The sequence below is a fragment of the Brassica napus genome, chromosome C4 (genome assembly GCF_020379485.1).
Source record: "Brassica napus cultivar Da-Ae chromosome C4, Da-Ae, whole genome shotgun sequence".
NCBI lineage: Eukaryota > Viridiplantae > Streptophyta > Magnoliopsida > Brassicales > Brassicaceae > Brassica > Brassica napus.
In genome coordinates this window covers 53,182,383-53,200,912 of record NC_063447.1, presented here as the reverse complement: position 1 = coordinate 53,200,912, position 18,530 = coordinate 53,182,383, and the positions used below count along the sequence as shown (strand labels likewise).

Here is an 18,530-nt window from a genome sequence, read left to right as displayed (position 1 = left end):
GTTTTGATTTTTTTTCTTCTAATAAAATTAAGAAGTACATTTACTTTTTTTGGATTAAAATTTTGAAGTTTTGAAATTATAATAAACTCAATTTATTGAATTTTATAAATTACTATTGGTTAATCCGATGCTTCGTGGAGAGAACTTTTTGTCATTAATTTTTTCTTTAACATTTGGTTTTATATTGAAGAGTTTAATTTTATATTATATGTGAAACATTATTTTATGTGGTGATTTTTTATTTTTATCCGCATATTTCGTTGAAATTTTTTTATTGCTAAGAAATTAGGCCATCATTAATGAAAATATCTCATGGGTGTCTAATTCAAAAATAGAGAAAGTCAGGAGAGAGGGAAGAGAGCGGTACTTCTTCAAGAGATTATGTTAAAGTGTCGAGAGATTTAATATCATCAACGCAAACTAATTCTCACTTTGAACACAAATATTTATGAAACAAATTTTTTAAAGATATAACTATTATTATCATAATATATCCTCATAAAAAAACATAACTTTAAAATATATCTTATAGGCTGGTATTTTTTGTTTTATTTTTTTTTGAGATAAATAGTTTTAATGTGTATTTTATATTATTATGGAAGTATTATTTAAAACGAAATTAATAGGCTGTTAATTTAAATTCTGAGTATATTTTTAATGTATATTTGATACTATTATGGAAGTATTATTTATTTTAATATATTCCACGGGTTTTAGTTTAACGGGTTTTAAATAGGTTATTTAAGTAAAAACAATTAATAAATATAATTTTACTTAAAGTTAGTAAAAACCATATTAACCCATCTACATATATATATATATATAACAGAATATATAAAAAAAAAATTTCAAAACATTTTTCAAGAATTTTGCTTGACTTTAGGTGCGGATTGAATTTGATATTGGTTTTTGGACATAACATTTTAAGAACGGTTCGAAGATATAGACCAGATCTAATAGAGTATGAAATTTTGATTTTCGGATCGATTCCGAATCGGGTTTTTTAGTACGAATATTGTTGACTAATTATGTTAGGTAATGATTAAAAAAATATAATATGTTGCAAACTTTAGAAATAATTTCTGAAATGTATATGGTTAAGTGTATAATTATACAATTTGACATATTTAATATAGTTACCAATAATTATATTAAATTAAATTAATAATAAACATAAATATGATTGAAAATAACGCAAATATAAAAATTAATTTTTTTGACAAAAATAAAAAATAAAAAATATACCCGCAGAATCTAGTTTATTATTAAAAATTAAACATAATCACACCGTCAAAATATTATTATTTGTTTTTTGAGAAATTTGTACAGTTTCTAGCCACTGTGACTGTTTTTAGTTTCATTTCAGTCTCCTTGCAATCAACTAAATTCTCTAAAAATACAAAGATTTTCAGTGGTACATATCATAAATTACATATCATTATTACATAATTTGATAATATTTTAATCGAAAAAAATCAACTGATAGGTTAACGACTACGTAATATGTGAATGGTTGATAAGGTAATTGAGAAAAATGGAGCGATGACTTTTTTTTTTTTTTTTTGGATCAAATGGAGCGATGACTTCGAATAACTCCATTATCCTATATAACTGGCTGCGTTTCAACTTCAGGATAACATAGTAGAGAATCGTATGGATATTATGATTGGTAAGAGATTTTGGAAGAGAACAATTGTTCAAGTTAAGCCAAAGTTGAAAAAAAGACATTTGTTCATGTTTTTCAAAATATGCCACTATTATTATTCGATGGACAAAGCTAAAGCCCATATGCCCGTGAAGGCCCTTAGGCCCACACCTTCGTAAATCTGTTTAATTGTTCAAAAACCAGAAACCGGTTTGTGTAAACCGCAAATCAACAAGTGGATTCAGGAAAGAAACCAAAGTCCGGTACAACAACAAGGTACAAAACCGCGTTATGTCTGTCTGGTCTGAGTCTGACTTCGCATATCTATCTCGCTCTCCATCGAACTAAACAGATAAACAAAAACATTAAAAACCCAAACTTTATTCTCCCCTTTGCTATCAGAAAACAGATCTTCGATCCTCCATTTCTTTAAACTATTATGCGAAAACCCTTTTGTTTGTAGTGATTTCCTAATGACGATGATGATCTTCTCCAAGCTTGGTCGCTCCTCCGTCTCTCGCTCAAGGGTCGGTGGTTTCACTTTGTTGATTCCTTCTCAGATTCGCTCTGTTCTTTCTTCCCCTCTCCTGATTATTCTGTGTATGTTTATAGGGTTTTCTCTACGGCGGTGGTGTGAGATCGGCGAGGCTGCTTGCTTCACCGGCTTTTGAGGCGAACGAAGTCGAAGGTGGATTAGGGTTTCTGAGGCGGCACTTTAACTCTTTATCCGCTCGAAAGGGACTCGTCAACAACAGTGATTTGGTTGGTGCTTTCGCTAATCCAATACTTCGTCGGTTCTTCTCCGATGAAGCTCCGAAGAAGAAGAGTATGTAAAGTGTTTAACTTGATGGTTCTTACTGAATCAAATTTGTTGAGAATTTGTTTTGTTCACTGCAGATTATGAGACCTACTTCCCTAAAGCTACAAAGGAAAAACCAAAGAATGATCACAAGTCCGACTCTAAAGGTCATTCCTTTTACTTCCATTTCCTGATTTATTTATTTATATCAATAGAAGTGTGTTGCTTTGGTGGTTAGAAAAAGCTTTAAGCTTTATGCTACTGTGGATTCTAATTAATTTAAAATATGTTTTTTTTCTTTTGGCTGCAATACAGAGGGCTCATCAGACAAGAACGAACAAGAGAGCGTTGGAGATATGTTTATGAACCGTTTCCAAAATTTGCTAATTCCTCTGCTAGCTCTTGCTGTCTTCTTCTCTTCTTTCTCATTCGGCTCTGGAGACCAGCAACAGGCAAAGCTTATTTAATAATATAAAAAAAACAAATTGTGATATATCTTGGACCTTTACTAATATCATCTTTGTTTACAGATTAGTTTCCAAGAGTTCAAGAACAAGCTCCTGGAGCCCGGTCTAGTCGACCACATAGATGTCTCAAACAAATCCGTAGCCAAAGTCTACGTGAGAAGCACACCAAGAAACCAAGGAACAACAACTCAAGATGTTGTAACTAAGAGAACCGGTGGTCAGTATAAGTACTACTTCAACATCGGTAGCGTCGACTCTTTCGAGGAGAAACTCGAAGAAGCTCAAGAAGCCTTAGGCGTGGACCCTCACGAGTTCGTCCCCGTCACCTACGTAACCGAAATGGCCTGGTTCCAAGAGCTCCTGCGCTTCGCGCCGACTCTACTCCTCTTGGGAACTCTCGTCTACGGCGCGAGGCGGATGCAAGGCGGGCTAGGCGGATTAGGAGGAACCGGCGGGGGGAAGAACGGCCGCGGGATCTTCAACATAGGCAAAGCCACGATCACGAGAGCCGACAAAAACTCCAAGAACAAGATCTACTTCAAGGACGTCGCCGGATGCGACGAGGCGAAGCAGGAGATCATGGAGTTTGTGCATTTCCTCAAAAACCCTAAAAAGTACGAAGACTTGGGCGCCAAGATACCTAAAGGCGCGCTTTTAGTCGGTCCTCCCGGCACCGGGAAGACCCTCTTGGCAAAAGCGACCGCCGGAGAGTCCGGCGTGCCGTTTTTATCGATCTCCGGTTCGGATTTCATGGAGATGTTCGTCGGCGTCGGGCCGTCTAGGGTTAGAAACTTGTTCCAAGAAGCTAGAGCGGCGGCGCCAAGCATTGTGTTTATCGACGAGATAGACGCCATCGGTAGGGCGAGGGGACGCGGGGGGTTAGGCGGGAACGACGAGAGGGAGAGCACTTTGAATCAGCTGCTGGTCGAGATGGACGGGTTCGGTACGACGGCTGGTGTTGTGGTTCTCGCTGGGACTAACAGACCGGATATTTTGGATAAGGCTTTGTTACGGCCCGGCCGGTTTGATCGGCAGATAACCATTGATAAACCGGATATCAAAGGGAGGGATCAGATATTCCGGATTTATTTGAAGAAGATTAAGCTTGATCACGAGCCGTCGTATTTCTCTCAGAGGCTTGCGGCACTCACTCCCGGTTTCGCTGGAGCTGATATTGCGAATGTGTGTAACGAAGCGGCTCTTATTGCGGCTAGACGTGGAGGAGCGACCGTCACGATGGCGCATTTCGACTCTGCGATTGATCGTGTTATTGGTGGTCTTGAGAAGAAGAACAGGGTAATTAAAAAGAAAAAAAGCTTTCTCTTTCCTTGTTTTTTTTTTCAGACAATGGTTTTGTGATGTGTCTGAATGTTTTTTGATGTGTGAAACAGGTGATAAGTAAGTTGGAGCGTCGTACAGTTGCGTATCATGAGTCTGGTCACGCGGTTGCTGGTTGGTTCCTGGAACATGCGGAGCCGTTGCTGAAGGTGACCATTGTGCCACGTGGCACAGCGGCGCTCGGGTTTGCGCAGTACGTTCCGAATGAAAACCTTCTCATGACTAAAGAGCAGCTCTTTGACATGACTTGCATGACTCTCGGTGGCCGTGCAGCCGAGCAGGTAAACTGGTTGCTACCTTTGGATATAAAATATAGTAATCTTGTTAGTCCTTGCATTGAGAAAATACCATAGGATAGCATTAAAAGTTTGAAACACTTTTTTTGTTCCAAAAATAGTACTGAGAAAATTTTCTAAAATAACATTTATGAAAAGTTGAAGAAAAATTATATATATTTGAGTTTGGGTTTAGTATTTAGCGGATGGGGTTTTTATAACATTTTACTTTTAAATTAATGCTATTTTAGGAATTTTCCCTTGTATTTGTAGTAATTTAATCATTTTACTTTTAAATTAATGCTATTTGGGGAATTTTGCCATGTAGATGGACTTATGGAGTTAATATAATCATTTTAATTTTAAAATAATGCTATTTTGGGGGATTTCACTTGTGTGTTATTTTTGTTATATTTTTTGTGCTACCTAAGGGATCCCTGTTACACTTTCGAGAAGTTTAAAGTTTCTGGTCTGTTTAACGCAGGTACTGATCGGAAGAATCTCGACCGGTGCGCAGAACGATCTAGAGAAAGTTACAAAGATGACATACGCGCAAGTAGCTGTGTACGGTTTCAGCGACAAGGTCGGGCTCCTCTCGTTCCCTCCAAGGGACGACGGCTACGACTTTAATAAACCGTACAGCAACAAAACCGGTGCGATCATAGACGAGGAAGTAAGGGAATGGGTGGGGAAAGCTTATGAGAAGACCGTGGAGCTCATCGAGGAACACAAAGAGCAAGTGGCTGAGATCGCTGAGCTTTTGCTGGATAAAGAAGTGTTGCATCAGGAGGATCTTTTGAAAGTTTTGGGTGAGCGTCCGTTTAAATCGGCCGAGGTGACTAATTATGACCGGTTCAAGTCCGGGTTTGAAGATAGTGAGAAGGAGGAGGCGGCCACGACGGTTACGCCTGTGGTGGATGAAGGAGGTCCTCCGCCGCTTGAACCGCAGGTGGTTCCCACGTAAGAGAGTGAGTGACTTTCACTGCTACGATTGTACATTTAATTAAGAATGCAATAACACAGTTACTAGTTACCACAACAACAAAAGGCAGTGTCTTGTGATTCAATGAACTTAGTCATCTTAGCAATGACATTTATTTCTTTTCTGAATTTATTGCTTCTGAATGAGATGATTTTTATATAGTTTCACTCTGCTAATAGTTTGTGCGTTTGTAATCAACTAATAATAAAAGGCATTGTTACTGCCTTTCCTATATATTAAGAAAAACTGAGAATGATGGGTGTATAACTAATTATAAATCAGGCAACATATTTAGACAATGTGTTATATATTTTACATCAAAACTAGATTTTTTTGTTGTTCTTAATTGGACATTGACCCGTTTCAATTAAAGAACCGAGCTGATCTAGTTTAACCGATCTGATACAAGTTAACCATCATAAATTTATTCTTGTCGATGTTCCTAATAATACCAAACTCTACTCTGTACTGTAAGAGAAAGTTGTGCATATTAACTGAAAATCGATATATCAGAATTTTGATCATTTTTTAGTCTCAAAATGAATCAGATAGGGTCATATAGCTTAACCTAAAAGGATGCTCCCTGTGTAGGTTTCAGGTACATATGTGTTAACCTGTCGTTTAGGTTCCATCTAAAGCTGTTCCCATATAAATTGGTGAGAAAAAATATGAATACTCCATAAAAGATTAACCAAATATTTTTGTGAAAAAGAAATATTAAAAACAAATAAATTTCATCAGCAGATGATTAATAAGCCCCTATTTTTCTTAATCTTTGAGTGAGTATTTCTTCCCAGTAAACACTTTAAACTTGGCTTCATCAGATTTTGTCGAGCTCTCTTGCTCAACGTTCTTGGGATCAACCTATACATTAATAAAATAGACAACACAATTAGTTTTTCTCTAATGGATAGATCACATGAATGGGAAAAAAAAAACAAGAAAAGAGAGACATACTTTCACAGTTGGTTTTGAAGCTTGTTTGCTGTTTGAGCCAAAGACAAGCTTCCCTGATTTTTGCGGTGGCGTTGGGGTTGACAACTCATCATCTTTTCCCTTCACAGTTGGCTTGTCTTCTTGTTCAGTTGATTCTGTTTGTGTCTTCCCATCCAAACGCTTTCCGGACCCAGTGAATGGCGTGAACTTGGGAACTTTGCTTGCTGGTTCCTCCTCCTCAACTGCAATAACCAAACAAGAAAAAAAAAAAAAGACAGAAAGCACAAACTTAGAAAGCTATTATCTCACGAAAGTAACGAGAATTTCGAAATAAGCACAAAGACAAACCTTGGCGAGTTCGCTTCTTTGGAGGAGTCAGTTTTTGCGGCTTTTCAGGTTCTTTGTAATCAAGAGGAGGAGCGAAATCAACCTCACAGTCCGTTTCTATAATACTCACAGCTGAAGAAGGCTTTGCTTCAACCACATTGATAAAATACTGCTTGTTGTTGTAAGGAACCATGATTGTATCGCCAGTGGTCAAGCAAGAGTAGCTCCTAAGCGTAGTCTCCAAGCTGCACAAAAAAAGAAATGTAAGAAAGAGAAGATTATTCAAAAAATTACCAAAAACAAGATTCAGTTTTTCAAAAGGTACAAACATGGCTTTAGGGTTGGTAATGTCCAAGAAATCTTGAGTGTGAGGCTGAAGCTTGATGTAAGTCCCTTTCACCAAGCTCATGTTCTTGATTCTCACAATGTCTCCTTCTTCAAGAGACATGTTTTGCATCATCTACAAGACAAAGGAAAACAAAGAAAGTCAGATGAAGAAAGCAGTGAAAGAGAAATATAAAATAAAGTTTATCAGAAGAGAAAGTATATACCCAATAGGGAAAGTAGACAATGCCTTCGTCTGCAGTGAATTCGAGTACACCACAATGTGTGGTCTTTCCAACAGACTCGTTAATTAGCTGGAACAGCATTGGGTACTCAATATGCAAAGAAGCTGAGAGAAAGAAAAAAAAGATGGACTCAGAGATCATTGCTAAAGTAAAGAAAGACTGAAGCTAATATTAGAGCACTGGCTTACCAAGACGATTGAGAGCGGAAGGAGGCATTATAACTACAAAGAACACATAAGTAATGTCAGAGAAACATGGTAAAGAAAACTATCTAAGGGAAACAGAAGAGAGAGTAAAACTTACTTTTGTCACCCTTGTCAAGATGTGCCTGCATTTATAAAAAAAAAAATTTCTGAAATTAGAATGTTTTTTTTCATTCATCATAAAAACATGATATTTAAGAAAAAATCGAACCTTTTCAATGAATGTGACAGGGTAACAACGGTAACACTGCTCGAAGCTAGACTCATCATCTCCATTAAACTCCATTGCCACCACAAATCTACAAAGTCAATAAGAACAAAAACTCAAAACTAACTTTATGAATAATCTTTTATTATAATAATCAAGAGCGCAACCCATTGACACAAATCATCGAACACCTTGGGGGCAATCAAAAGAATTTTTTTCTTTTTTATAAATAAATAAATCCGACTTAACAAAAATTATAGTTTCCAATTTAAACACAAAAAGACGATCATCTAAAACCTTAAAACAAGCTCGATCCAACAAGTCTAATTAAACCTTAGTCGATGAATCTAGATTTGAGTTAAAAGAGCTTAACACGAGCTCAAAAGATGATCGGGACAGTCCTACCGTTTAAACCAAACAGATCAGTTAAAGTTTTACTTTGAACAAACCGTACCAAAACAAAAGCAAACGATCTAATTTTAGGGTTTTTGGGAGGTTGAAGAAGATCGGAGAAGCTTTGGATTCTTCTTCTTCTTCTTATCAAGGAGGAGTCAAAGGCAGGCAGCAGATCGGAGCTGAGATTTTGGAAAGTTTGTTTTGATTCTTTTATAGGTTTTTTAACCAAGTATCGTACAAGGAACCATTTATTTATACGTGGCGTACAGTAATTGGCTTTTGGACTCAGGTAATACTACGTTTAATACAATTATTATTAGTCCTAAAACAAGCCTCCTTTGCCTTGGATCATTTACGTTTGCCCATTGGGCTTTAACTATTATAAGGGCAACATACATAATACTCGGTCCTTAAAATTACATATTCTAAAAAAACAGGTTGTTTCAAAAAATCCATTTTTTATATTTTCTAAGCATATTTTATTAACTAATTGCAAACTTCAAAAAACTTAATTGTTCTAGTTGAATTTTTATGGGCTTAAAATTATGGAAAAAGATAAACACAAAAAAATATGTAAATTTAATGTGTTTTATTAAAACGTGTGAAAAATCTAGAATATGTAACTTTAAAAAACAGATGGACTAATATTAACGATAATATGAGTGGAAAAAGATACTGAATAAAAAAATTAACAATCGAAATTTTATAATAATCTAAAATTATATCAATTTTTATAAATAAATTTAAAATTGTACTTAAAACCAATATTGTTTTTATAAATTAACCATCTTCACCTGACACTTACGACCCATCAATATTGAAATCTCTCGGGGAAAAAAAAGTTTGGGTCCGTTTTCATATATGCACCATATTTTTTTGCAAATTTAATCATTATTTACACAACAAACTAATTTTGGCCCATTCTTATAAACTATGCTAAATTGAGAGTTTTGGGCCATTGTTTAAATTATTAATTAACTTTGGGATTATTTTATTTTTCTCTCATGAAATATGATCTCTTTTGTATTTTTTATTTATTGAAATAGTCTTGTGTTATTTGTAAACGTTGCGTTAACAAAGAGACAACAACCTTAGAGCATGATTATCCTATGACTCTTAAGGCGATTTCTTAATGATTATTTTAACTTTAAATGTAATTAAGTGGGGTTAAGAACTCTAGTTAAGAAATTTTCATTTTGAGTGGTCCAATAGGAGTTTTTTAATTAGGGTTTCTAAAAAAAAAATTAAAATTAAAATTTTTTAAGATAAAATTTATTTATTAAATAAAACATATTAAAAGAAAACATTTAAAACATAGATTTAAAAAAAAACATAAAAATAAAGACTAGTACAATAATCGAGAATAATTTGGAAACACATCCGAGTTCAGTAATTGTCTTCTTGACGTCCAAATTTACGCAATATATGTTCAACCAAATCAGCTTTCAGTTGTTGATTCATTTGTCTATCACGAATTCTTGTTTGAACACCCATCATATTGACGAAATTTGTAGGCATATCTGTAGAATACGTGAGATCCACATGTGAAGTTCCGGTGTCTTCTCCTTGTTGGAACTCTGAAACATCAAACTGAGTGTATCCATCTCGTTCGTCTTCTACTATCATATTATGGAGTATGATACATGCTCTCATAATCTTTCCGATTTTGACTTTATCCCAAAAAAGCGCTGGATTTTTAACAATGGCAAAACGAGCTTGCAAGACTCCAAAAGCACGCTCGACATATTTTCGGACAACTTCTTGATGTTGAGCAAATAATCTCGCTTTCGGCCCTTGTGGTATTGGAATAGATTGGAAAAAAGTTGCCTATTTCGGATAAATACCGTCGGTGAGATAGTAAGCCAAATGATATTCTCTTCCATTGATAGAGAAAATGACTTGAGAAGCTTGACCGTTTATTATGTCATCAAAAACAGGTGAGCGATCAAGAACATTTATATCATTTAAGGTACCTGGGGGTCCGAAAAACGCATGCCAAATCCATAGATCATACGAAGCAACCGCCTCTAAAACGATTGTGGGTTTTCCCGAACCACGTGAATATTGACCTTTCCAAGCGGTGGGACAATTCTTCCACTCCCAATGCATACAATCGATGCTTCCGATCATCCCGGGAAATCCTCGACGCTCACCAATATCAAGCAGACGCTCACCAATATCAAGCAGACGTTGAAGATAAGCGGAGGTTGGTCTTCTTAGGTACTCATCGCCGAATAAATATATTATTCCTTCCACAAAATGTTCCACACATGACCGAGTCGTGGTTTCACCGAGTCTGAGGTATTCGTCAACAGCATCAGCCGTAGTACCATATGCCAAGACACGAATGGCTGCCGTACACTTCTGCAGTGGAGAGAGTCTAATCCTTCCGAGAGTATCCTTCTTTTGTCGAAAGTATTCAACTTCATTGGAGAGTCGATCAACAATATGCATGAACAATGGCTTATTCATTCTAAATCGTCGTCTGAATAGATTTACGGGATATGTTGGAGTCTCACTGAAATAATCATTCCATAAACGTACATTGCCTTCTTCACGATCTCTTTCGATGTGAACTCGTTTTTTTCCTCTTTTTCCTTGCATCTTCTTGATCACCGTAATTAATGAAAAATTCTCGAAAGCTTGATCAAATTGTTGATCAAAATATTGATCGAAATTTTCATCATCTACTCCCTCAAACGTGTTATGAGAAGAAGATGCCATATATTTGATCAAATTGTAGAAAGTTTTTTTTTGATTCTTTTGGGAATAAAAATTTGAAGAAGAAAAATGAGAGATAGAGATAATGGAACTTTGAAGGAGATTGACAAATAAGAGTGTTTACGAATCTTTTGTGAATATTATTTGTGTTCAAGGAGAAGGAGATTGAGAGAATGGAACTTTGAAGGAGAGTTGATAAGAGGTAAATTGAATCTTTTGTGAATATCTTTGGAGAATGAGAGATAGAGTGTTTTCGATATCTTTGTTTGGAGCTTGTATGGTGAGTATTATGATAGAGTGTTTACGATAGAGTGTTTATATAGAGAAGGAGAGTTGGTGACTTCCAAATATAGAGAAGGAGAGTTGGTGATATCATATTGCACAATTGACATAAGTTCATAATAATACAAAGGAAACAAACACTCGTGACTTGTGACACGTACATAATAATACAAAGGAAACAAACACTCGTGACTTGTGACATGCAAAACAACAAAGCACATAAGTTCTTGTGACTTCTCCTGCACACATACAGACAACCAAAGCACAACATGATAGACTGAAGTGACTTCTCTTGTCTATCAGCACCCGTGACTTCTCTTGCACCTGTGACTTCTCTTGTCTATCTGCACCATTGAAACAAGAACATTTACAGAAGAAAATTGAAACAAGAACATAGAAACTGCTTTTATACATAAACTGACCATTGAAACATACATTATGCAACATAACACATAGTCCGAAGACACCTAGAGCAGAAAAACATAAAACATAACCGGTAACAGAACATAAAACAGAACCTAAAACAGAACATGATAGACTGAAGACACAGAGCCCAAAGACACTCGTTTTCTACCCCAACATCTCTGTAATTAGCTGAGTCTTTAGAGCTTCCTCCACTTCAGATAGGGGCTCTTTTTTTGATAAGAGACGATCTAGCAGTCTCATCTTCGTGAGTCTTTCTTTCATGGCCAAGTCTTTCTCTCTGATAGTCCACATGCTCTGAAGCTGAGAGACAGCCGCGTGATCCACTACACTTCTCTTACCAGATGCTCCTTTCGCCGCCTTAACACCAGGAGGACGTTTTGTTGGTTGATCACCTAGGTTCGTAGTTGCTTGAGAGCTTTCGGATTGTGCTCCATCCGAACACCTTCTCTTCTTACCGCTTACATCCATCTTAGCAGTTGTAAATTCGCTCCATTTCTGGTCATTCCTTAGCTCATCCCAAGCCTGGTGAAGGGTAAACTTCTTCTTATGATCATTGTAGAAAATCTCGTGGGCCAGTTTAACAACATCAGACTCACTCTGGCCACTTGTTTTCTGTCTCGTTGCAGCCTCATAGGCTCCACAAAACTTACAAACGAGATTATTCAGCTTTTGCCACCTCTGCTTACACTTAATTGCCTGTCGCGTTTCACCTCTTCCAACCTTTGGAGAAGCTGCAAAGTAAGCAGAAATGCGTGACCAGAAGGCACCTGCTTTGTGCTCATTCCCTACAACCGGGTCCTTGCTGGTGTTTAGCCATGCGCTAATGAGCACTACATCATCCGAGACGCTCCATTTCTTCCTTTCTCTCCGATCTGTAGGTGAGTCTTCGCAGAAGCTTGAGGTTTCTGTTGCTTGAGTACTAAAGAAAGGGCGTTCTGATGACCCGACATCCCCACCATGTGAAAACCTCTCATAAGGAAAGGGTTCATGGACAGTATCTTGTTGACTGTTCAACAGATCACGAAAATTTGAGGCCTGAGTATATGGATTCGGAGAATCCATATCCTAAAATTTCAGAGAAGATAGAAAGAACAAGAGATGTGTTTGAAGACGAATGAAAAGGGAGATAGTGTTATAAGATGAAAAGAAAAAGAGAAAGCAACGATTTTAATAGATGAAAAGAGAGAAAAATCGGTGTAGATATGGGTCTTGTTGAGATGAGTAGACACATATCTACAAACCATATCTTAACTCTATCAGTTGAGATGAGTTGACACATATCTAAAAACCATTTACAGTAAAAGAAGCATTCATCACAAGCATTCATCTTCTCATACTCACTAACCACAACCTAACCAGCATTTATTAACCTAACTACAATCCAGACAAAAGCATTTAACAAAAAAGCAAGGAAATGAAATCAAGTTTTACCTCACCGACAGTTTCAAATTGGAGTTGTGGTTACGGAGCTTGCTCGGCTGCATCACTTGTTGTACATCCTCACCTTGCCGAAAACTGCTCAGTTTAGAAACACCAGTTATGGAACAAGAAAAAGATGATAACAACATCACTAAAAAGACTCACACTTCTCTCTCGCTATAAACTTAAAGAACATGACTTAAAGAACATGACTAAAAAGACTCACATTAGATTGTCACCATTATGTCTGATAGAGACGGAGCCAATGCAGAAAGATGTTCCTTGGCGTCCTGTTGAATTGAAAACCATCATCATTAACACAAAGTATACACAGTCATAACCAAAGAACACAGAAAGAGTAAAAGCTATTATCACCTAATTAACGTAATCATCATCCAAATCACCACAGTTATCAACGTTTCCAAAGATAAGAATCGAGAGAGGCGTCGTCGGTGGTGGGTGGGTTTCGATAGCTCTTCTGACGGAGATCACGAGAGAAGACCGCCGTTTTCGCCGTGACTTGCCGACAGAGTCGTCCTCTGTTGTCGGATTCGATCGCTCTTCTTGGGGAGAAGACGAGAGAAGCCGGAGGAGACGCTGCGAGGAGAGACACCCGCTTCGATCGTCGGCGGTGATGGGTTTCAATCGCCGAGAGACGACGGAGGAGACGCCGTCACTTGCCGACAGAACACGGAGGAGACACCGTCTTTGGTGGGTTTCAATCGTCGTCTTTGGTGGGTTTCGATACACCGTCGGACGGAGAACACGGAGTAGACGCCCTGTGTACCGACACCCGCTTCGATCGTCTCTCACGGAGAAGACGAGAGCAGAGGTTGTGGATTTCGATCGCTGCATGCGGAGAAAACGAGGGAAGAAACAGAAAGAATCGAGAGAGAATAAGAAAAAAAGAAAAAGAAAAAAAGAAAAAGAAAATTAAACCCCTCATCTCGCTGACACGTGGTTGTGAAACCTCTTTCAAAATCGGTTTCCAAATGCCCAGTTTAAGATTGGTTACTTTGCTTTTAATGAGTTTTGATTTAATTAAATCACCTTTAATGCTTAAAAACTCTGTTTAGAAACAGCGATAATTATGGTCTTAGAGATAATCAGTTTCTTGGAATGTAAAAGACAACACTACACCGAAACCCAAAAAGAAGAAGCATAAACAAGTCTGCCTTTCCAGCCTTGAAGGAACCAGTTACCATCTTGATCAACATCAAACTCTTTGCTTTTGTATTCTTTATCAACCATCAACCTCAGTTTCTGAACCAGCTCCTTCTCAACCGGAAGCTGCCTAAACCCGGCTCTCACCATCCTCCCCTGCCACTGCTTATAACTCTCAGGCCTCTCCACTCTCGCCGTCCCCTCACAAGCCACCACGTTCATGATCTCCCTCCCGTAGAACTCCTTCTCAAACACAACCCTCATCGGATCCTCCCTCGTCAGAGTGGTGTCGCACATGTCGAACAGAGAAGAGAAATGATACAGAACTTCTCTAAACCTCGTCACAAAGAAAGGCGCATTATAAGAACCGCTCAAGATAGAAGGGATGAAGATGTTCGGTTTTATCTTCTGTATGAGTCTCAAAACCACATCTCTAGGGCTGTCCACCGCCACCGTCTCGTCAAGAAGATTCCTAAACCTAAAGAGAGAGTTCACCGCCACAAACTCGCCTTCTTTCAACTTCAAGTCCTCAAGCTTTATCGTTTCCCATTTCTGCGCAATAGCGTTATACTCAAAGGGCACGTTGAACTTCTTACAGTACTTAGCCAAGCGATGTCCCGTCTCAATAACTCCGTTAGCTGGTCTAAACCCACGTTGAGGCAAGTCAATACCCGTTATCCTAAGCTTACACGTGGAGCCACGTCTCCATGCAAGTCGATGAACGAGAGAATGCCACTGGAAACCGTAAGATATCCCAAAGTCTATGATGTGGATGGTGTTAGGCATAGTCTTCTTAACCAGCTGCTGAATGGTATGGTTAGCGAAAACTATACCGATCTTCTTGAACGGGCAGACCGATACGTACGTCTGGTAAGCTTTCAACATGTCGGCAGCGGATGTTTTCTTGGAAGACAAGGCTGTGTAAACTTGCGTACCCGTACCGGCTAAACGTGCTTCGAGGCTGTTTGCGAAGTAATGAGCTAACCTCTCTGTTCCATCTCCGTAAGACGAAGAATGTTGCCTGACCAGTCGTAACAATCCTTCAGCTCTTCTATGATCGTTAACGGACACGGCTTGAGCGCATGATAGCAAAAGGGACCTCAAGTCAGGTATCTCTTTCACATAAGCAGTTGGTTTCTGTCCCCTCGGGTATGTTGTTGTCTCGCCTTTGGGACTTGGTGAAGCTTTGGGAGGCTCCTTTTGGGAGGTTTCGTTGAGAATACATTTAGGGTTCTCCTTAGGATCTCCGAACAAGAGGATCTTATCGAACATTTCAGATAGTTCGGGGTCATCGGCATAGACAGCTGATTGCTTCTTGTTTCTTTCTTCAGGCAAATGCTCATCTTCGCGCCAATGGCATTTCTCTCCGGTTATTCTGTAAGGAACATAGTGATGATCATTCTCCACATCTATAACCAGCTGAGTGCTCTTTGGGAGGAACTTGCTTGCTTCCTCCACACCTTTCTTGAATTGCAACGCCCAGCTGCTATCTTTGAACATGTTAGAAACCAAATCGTTACTAGAACTTGACCTGATGCCCGTGTTACGGCCACTAGTGGGGCTGGATCTAGTAGAGGGGGTAGACTGGAAGACGAAGTTTTTCGGGATCGATGTTTGCATCCAAGAAGGCCTACTGTTTTCCAAACTATCAAAACTCCAATCAGAGGAAGTGGTGGTGGTGGTGGTGGTTCTTGAGGTATAACCTGAAGAAGTTATATCACTCAACTCATCAGGATTATGAGCCAATTGAATAGGGCTAGTAGAATCCGGGTACTTTTCGCCTAGAGCTTCATAGAGAGATCTCTCAGCTGCTTGGAGAGACAAGGCATCATGGAACATACAAGGCTTGTCATCCATGTCTTCTTCCATAAGAACTTGGCTTATGTATTGCAGAACAGAATCAGTGCAATCATCATCAGCATCAACATCAGCATCAGCATCAGCAGCATGAAGATTCTGTTGAGAATATGGCTCTGGATGAGGAGGAGGATGAAGAGGAGGGAGAGGAAGAGGAGGAAAGGGAGATGGACTTCTCAAGAAAGGTTGATCATCCAGATATAACCCATTTCCCAAATTGGAAAAGTCAATCTTGCAATTGAAATGGAAGTTGTCAAATGATCCAGGGAATCCAGCAGAGTAAGAACCCATCGCTAGTCTCAAGAACCCTAAAACTTTTTCAACAAGAAAACACAAATCCTTAGTCTCTGAGAGATAATACGTTTTGAAGGTTGAAACTTTTTTTTTCTCTACCTGATCAGGATAATTAATAACACAGCAAAAGAATAACAGATAACCTAAACACTAAGCTTTATTAATCCCTATGAGACAATGATGTTTTGTGTTTGGTAAGAAACAAATTTTTGCAAGCGTACCTGTTGGGATTAAGATGCGTCAGATTCAGATACTATGGAAGGAAGCTTTCTCTTGGGGGGAAATGGCTGTGTACGTGGTCGAGATGTATTTTTTTTATGTAATCATAATTAAACTGTAAACTATAGAGAAGTACAAGTGGTTGAAAGGTACAATTTTCAATTATTTTTATAAAGTACGTTTTATTTGTTTATGTGTGTCAGAAAGCCACTAGGTCAGGAAACTTTTATATTTTTTAAACTTTTTATTTTAACATCGAACTAGATCTCGACTTGCGCAGATTTTTGTTTTCATTTATTTTTATATAAACATTTTGTTTTCAATTCTAAATAGATATATATTATAATATATATGTGTCTATTAATTTTTAAAATAAAATAAGTTTACGGTATATTTTTTCCATTGAATAGATTGTTTCAAACTTTCACATGTATTTGTATCTTCTTCTATATATATTTTTTTGGATTATTATTTCATTATTAAAATCGTAATTATATATATAAAGATTAGTAAAATATTATTTTATTGTCATATAAAAGATATTGTAACATTTCACAAATTTAGAAAGTCTTAAAAAAATTAAAAAATTTTCTTCATAGATTTATATTATCGAGTAAATAATTAAACATTTAGTTTTTGTTTAATTTTTAAATAAACTATATAGTTTAAATTTTGTTTTCATTGGTTTAAGGTAGTAAAAATTAATCATTATTAGATAATATGATTTTTGATATTTAAAAAAAAAATTCTTATAATTTTAAAAGTTAACATCGACAAATATTTAATTAATTAACATATGGATGTATAGTATTACAACATTAAATTATATATATTTAATTTATACTATCTATAAATCCAATGGATCATTTATTGTTTAAATCTAATTATTGATAGCCTAATAAAAAATTATGGTATACCTAAAATTTAAATAATAAGATTAGAAATTAAATGTAACATGATTTTGTATAAATATGTCTATTAAATCTATTTTTAAAAAATTACACATGAATCAAGGTGGTGACTTCTGAATTAATATATAAGAAGTAGATTATCATTGGAGAAATACATTTTTGGGATACATGATGAGATTCTACAGCTGGCAGCACAACACATATGTCTCCGGTAACAAAGCCTGACGAAAGCAAAATGTTTTCCCAGAGAACAAAGACCCAAACAAAAGGCCATTTTTTAAACATACACGACATTTATATAAAAAAATGCGAATGTTAAAAACAGATTATCACATTTCAATTATGAAAAAATTAAATATAAGTCTTGACCAATATGAAGGGGTTAAAAAATGAACTGACATTTTATCAAAATAATTTTATGTTTTAAAAACATGTGAAAATCTAATATAACACCTATGAAACTAACATTAATCCCACATAGAATACTATAAAAAAATATCACTGAAATTTTACCTTTGTTAAACATTTCTCTATATTAAATTTGATATAACATACATGTATATATATAAATATTAAAATGCTAAATTATCTAAGATTTCGTAAGAATATTTTTCAAATCAATAATGCGGCTTTACAAAAATCTTAAATTGTCTAAATTGAACAAGAATTTATATATAATATAATGGTATATTAGTTTAACTTCAAATGGACTTGGTCCATTGTTCAAAACGTAGCGGTAAGAATCTTTCGTTTTTCGCATTTGAGGTATTAAGTATTTTATATTGATTATATATTTAATTTATAAAATATTTTGCATAACGAGTCAGCACTCTATGTTTTGTTTACTTATTTTGTGTGTTTCTTACATATTTGAGTATGTTTATATATTTTGTATATGCGATGAAGTTAGAATTATTTACATTATTTATTAAACATTTAATATTTACATTATTTATTAAACATTTAAATCTTACTTGAATAAATTAAATACACAATATTTCTATATTTTTCAACATTACATTTCAATAAAATTATGAAACTTAACAAACCAATATAGATATTTAAAAATATGTCAAATAATAATAAATTAGA

At 36.4% G+C, this 18,530-nt stretch overlaps 4 protein-coding genes across 5 annotated transcripts; 1 reads left to right on the top strand and 3 right to left on the bottom strand.

Moving 5' to 3' along the window:
* Window positions 1-1,938: 1,938 nt before the first annotated feature.
* Window positions 1,939-5,667, top strand: LOC106391220 (ATP-dependent zinc metalloprotease FTSH 3, mitochondrial). Its single transcript, XM_048753299.1, has 7 exons — window positions 1,939-2,172; window positions 2,258-2,471; window positions 2,543-2,611; window positions 2,760-2,896; window positions 2,975-4,207; window positions 4,303-4,530; window positions 5,009-5,667. The coding sequence occupies exons 1-7, from the start codon at window positions 2,119-2,121 to the stop codon at window positions 5,486-5,488; spliced, it is 2,415 nt and encodes an 804-aa protein (XP_048609256.1). The 5' UTR covers window positions 1,939-2,118; the 3' UTR covers window positions 5,489-5,667.
* Window positions 5,668-6,159: 492 nt separating this feature from the next.
* On the bottom strand, window positions 6,160-8,389 carry LOC106391406 (ubiquitin fusion degradation protein 1 homolog). Of its 2 annotated transcripts, none has more exons than XM_013832033.3 (9): window positions 8,204-8,389; window positions 7,753-7,840; window positions 7,642-7,666; window positions 7,527-7,559; window positions 7,321-7,442; window positions 7,099-7,229; window positions 6,791-7,014; window positions 6,464-6,684; window positions 6,160-6,370 (listed from the first exon to the last, which is right to left on the bottom strand). In XM_013832033.3, exons 2-9 carry the CDS (start codon window positions 7,825-7,827, stop codon window positions 6,275-6,277), a joined length of 927 nt encoding a protein of 308 aa, XP_013687487.1. In that variant the 5' UTR covers window positions 7,828-7,840; window positions 8,204-8,389; the 3' UTR covers window positions 6,160-6,274. The 2 variants fall into 2 exon arrangements, with proteins under 2 accessions (XP_013687487.1, XP_022557013.1); XM_022701292.2 differs by lacking the exon at window positions 8,204-8,389 and adding an exon at window positions 8,155-8,173.
* A 2,849-nt stretch (window positions 8,390-11,238) lies between these two features.
* LOC106395084 (scarecrow-like protein 33) lies at window positions 11,239-16,824 on the bottom strand. Its single transcript, XM_013835611.3, has 2 exons — window positions 16,530-16,824; window positions 11,239-16,328 (listed from the first exon to the last, which is right to left on the bottom strand). The coding sequence occupies exon 2, from the start codon at window positions 16,303-16,305 to the stop codon at window positions 14,128-14,130; it is 2,178 nt and encodes a 725-aa protein (XP_013691065.1). The 5' UTR covers window positions 16,306-16,328; window positions 16,530-16,824; the 3' UTR covers window positions 11,239-14,127.
* On the bottom strand, window positions 11,719-12,636 carry LOC106393968 (glutathione S-transferase T2-like). Its single transcript, XM_013834601.1, has one exon. The coding sequence runs from the start codon at window positions 12,634-12,636 to the stop codon at window positions 11,719-11,721; it is 918 nt and encodes a 305-aa protein (XP_013690055.1).
* Window positions 16,825-18,530: the final 1,706 nt, after the last annotated feature.

Bases quoted from the DNA above. Each gene is read 5' to 3' on its own strand.
- LOC106391406 (XM_013832033.3), bottom strand. From the start codon at position 7,827: ATGGAGTTTAATGGAGATGATGAGTCTAGCTTCGAGCAGTGTTACCGT. The intron at 7,015-7,098 runs GTTTGTACCTTT...TTTTTTGTGCAG, and splicing joins ATTACCAACCCTAAAGCCAT to CTTGGAGACTACGCTTAGGA. The intron at 6,685-6,790 runs GTTTGTCTTTGT...TGGTTATTGCAG, and splicing joins AAAGAAGCGAACTCGCCAAG to TTGAGGAGGAGGAACCAGCA.
- LOC106395084 (XM_013835611.3), bottom strand. From the start codon at position 16,305: ATGGGTTCTTACTCTGCTGGATTCCCTGGATCATTTGACAACTTCCAT.
- LOC106391220 (XM_048753299.1), top strand. From the start codon at position 2,119: ATGACGATGATGATCTTCTCCAAGCTTGGTCGCTCCTCCGTCTCTCGC. The intron at 2,897-2,974 runs GCAAAGCTTATT...CTTTGTTTACAG, and splicing joins GCTCTGGAGACCAGCAACAG to ATTAGTTTCCAAGAGTTCAA. The intron at 4,208-4,302 runs GTAATTAAAAAG...TGTGTGAAACAG, and splicing joins GTCTTGAGAAGAAGAACAGG to GTGATAAGTAAGTTGGAGCG.
- LOC106393968 (XM_013834601.1), bottom strand. From the start codon at position 12,636: ATGGATTCTCCGAATCCATATACTCAGGCCTCAAATTTTCGTGATCTG.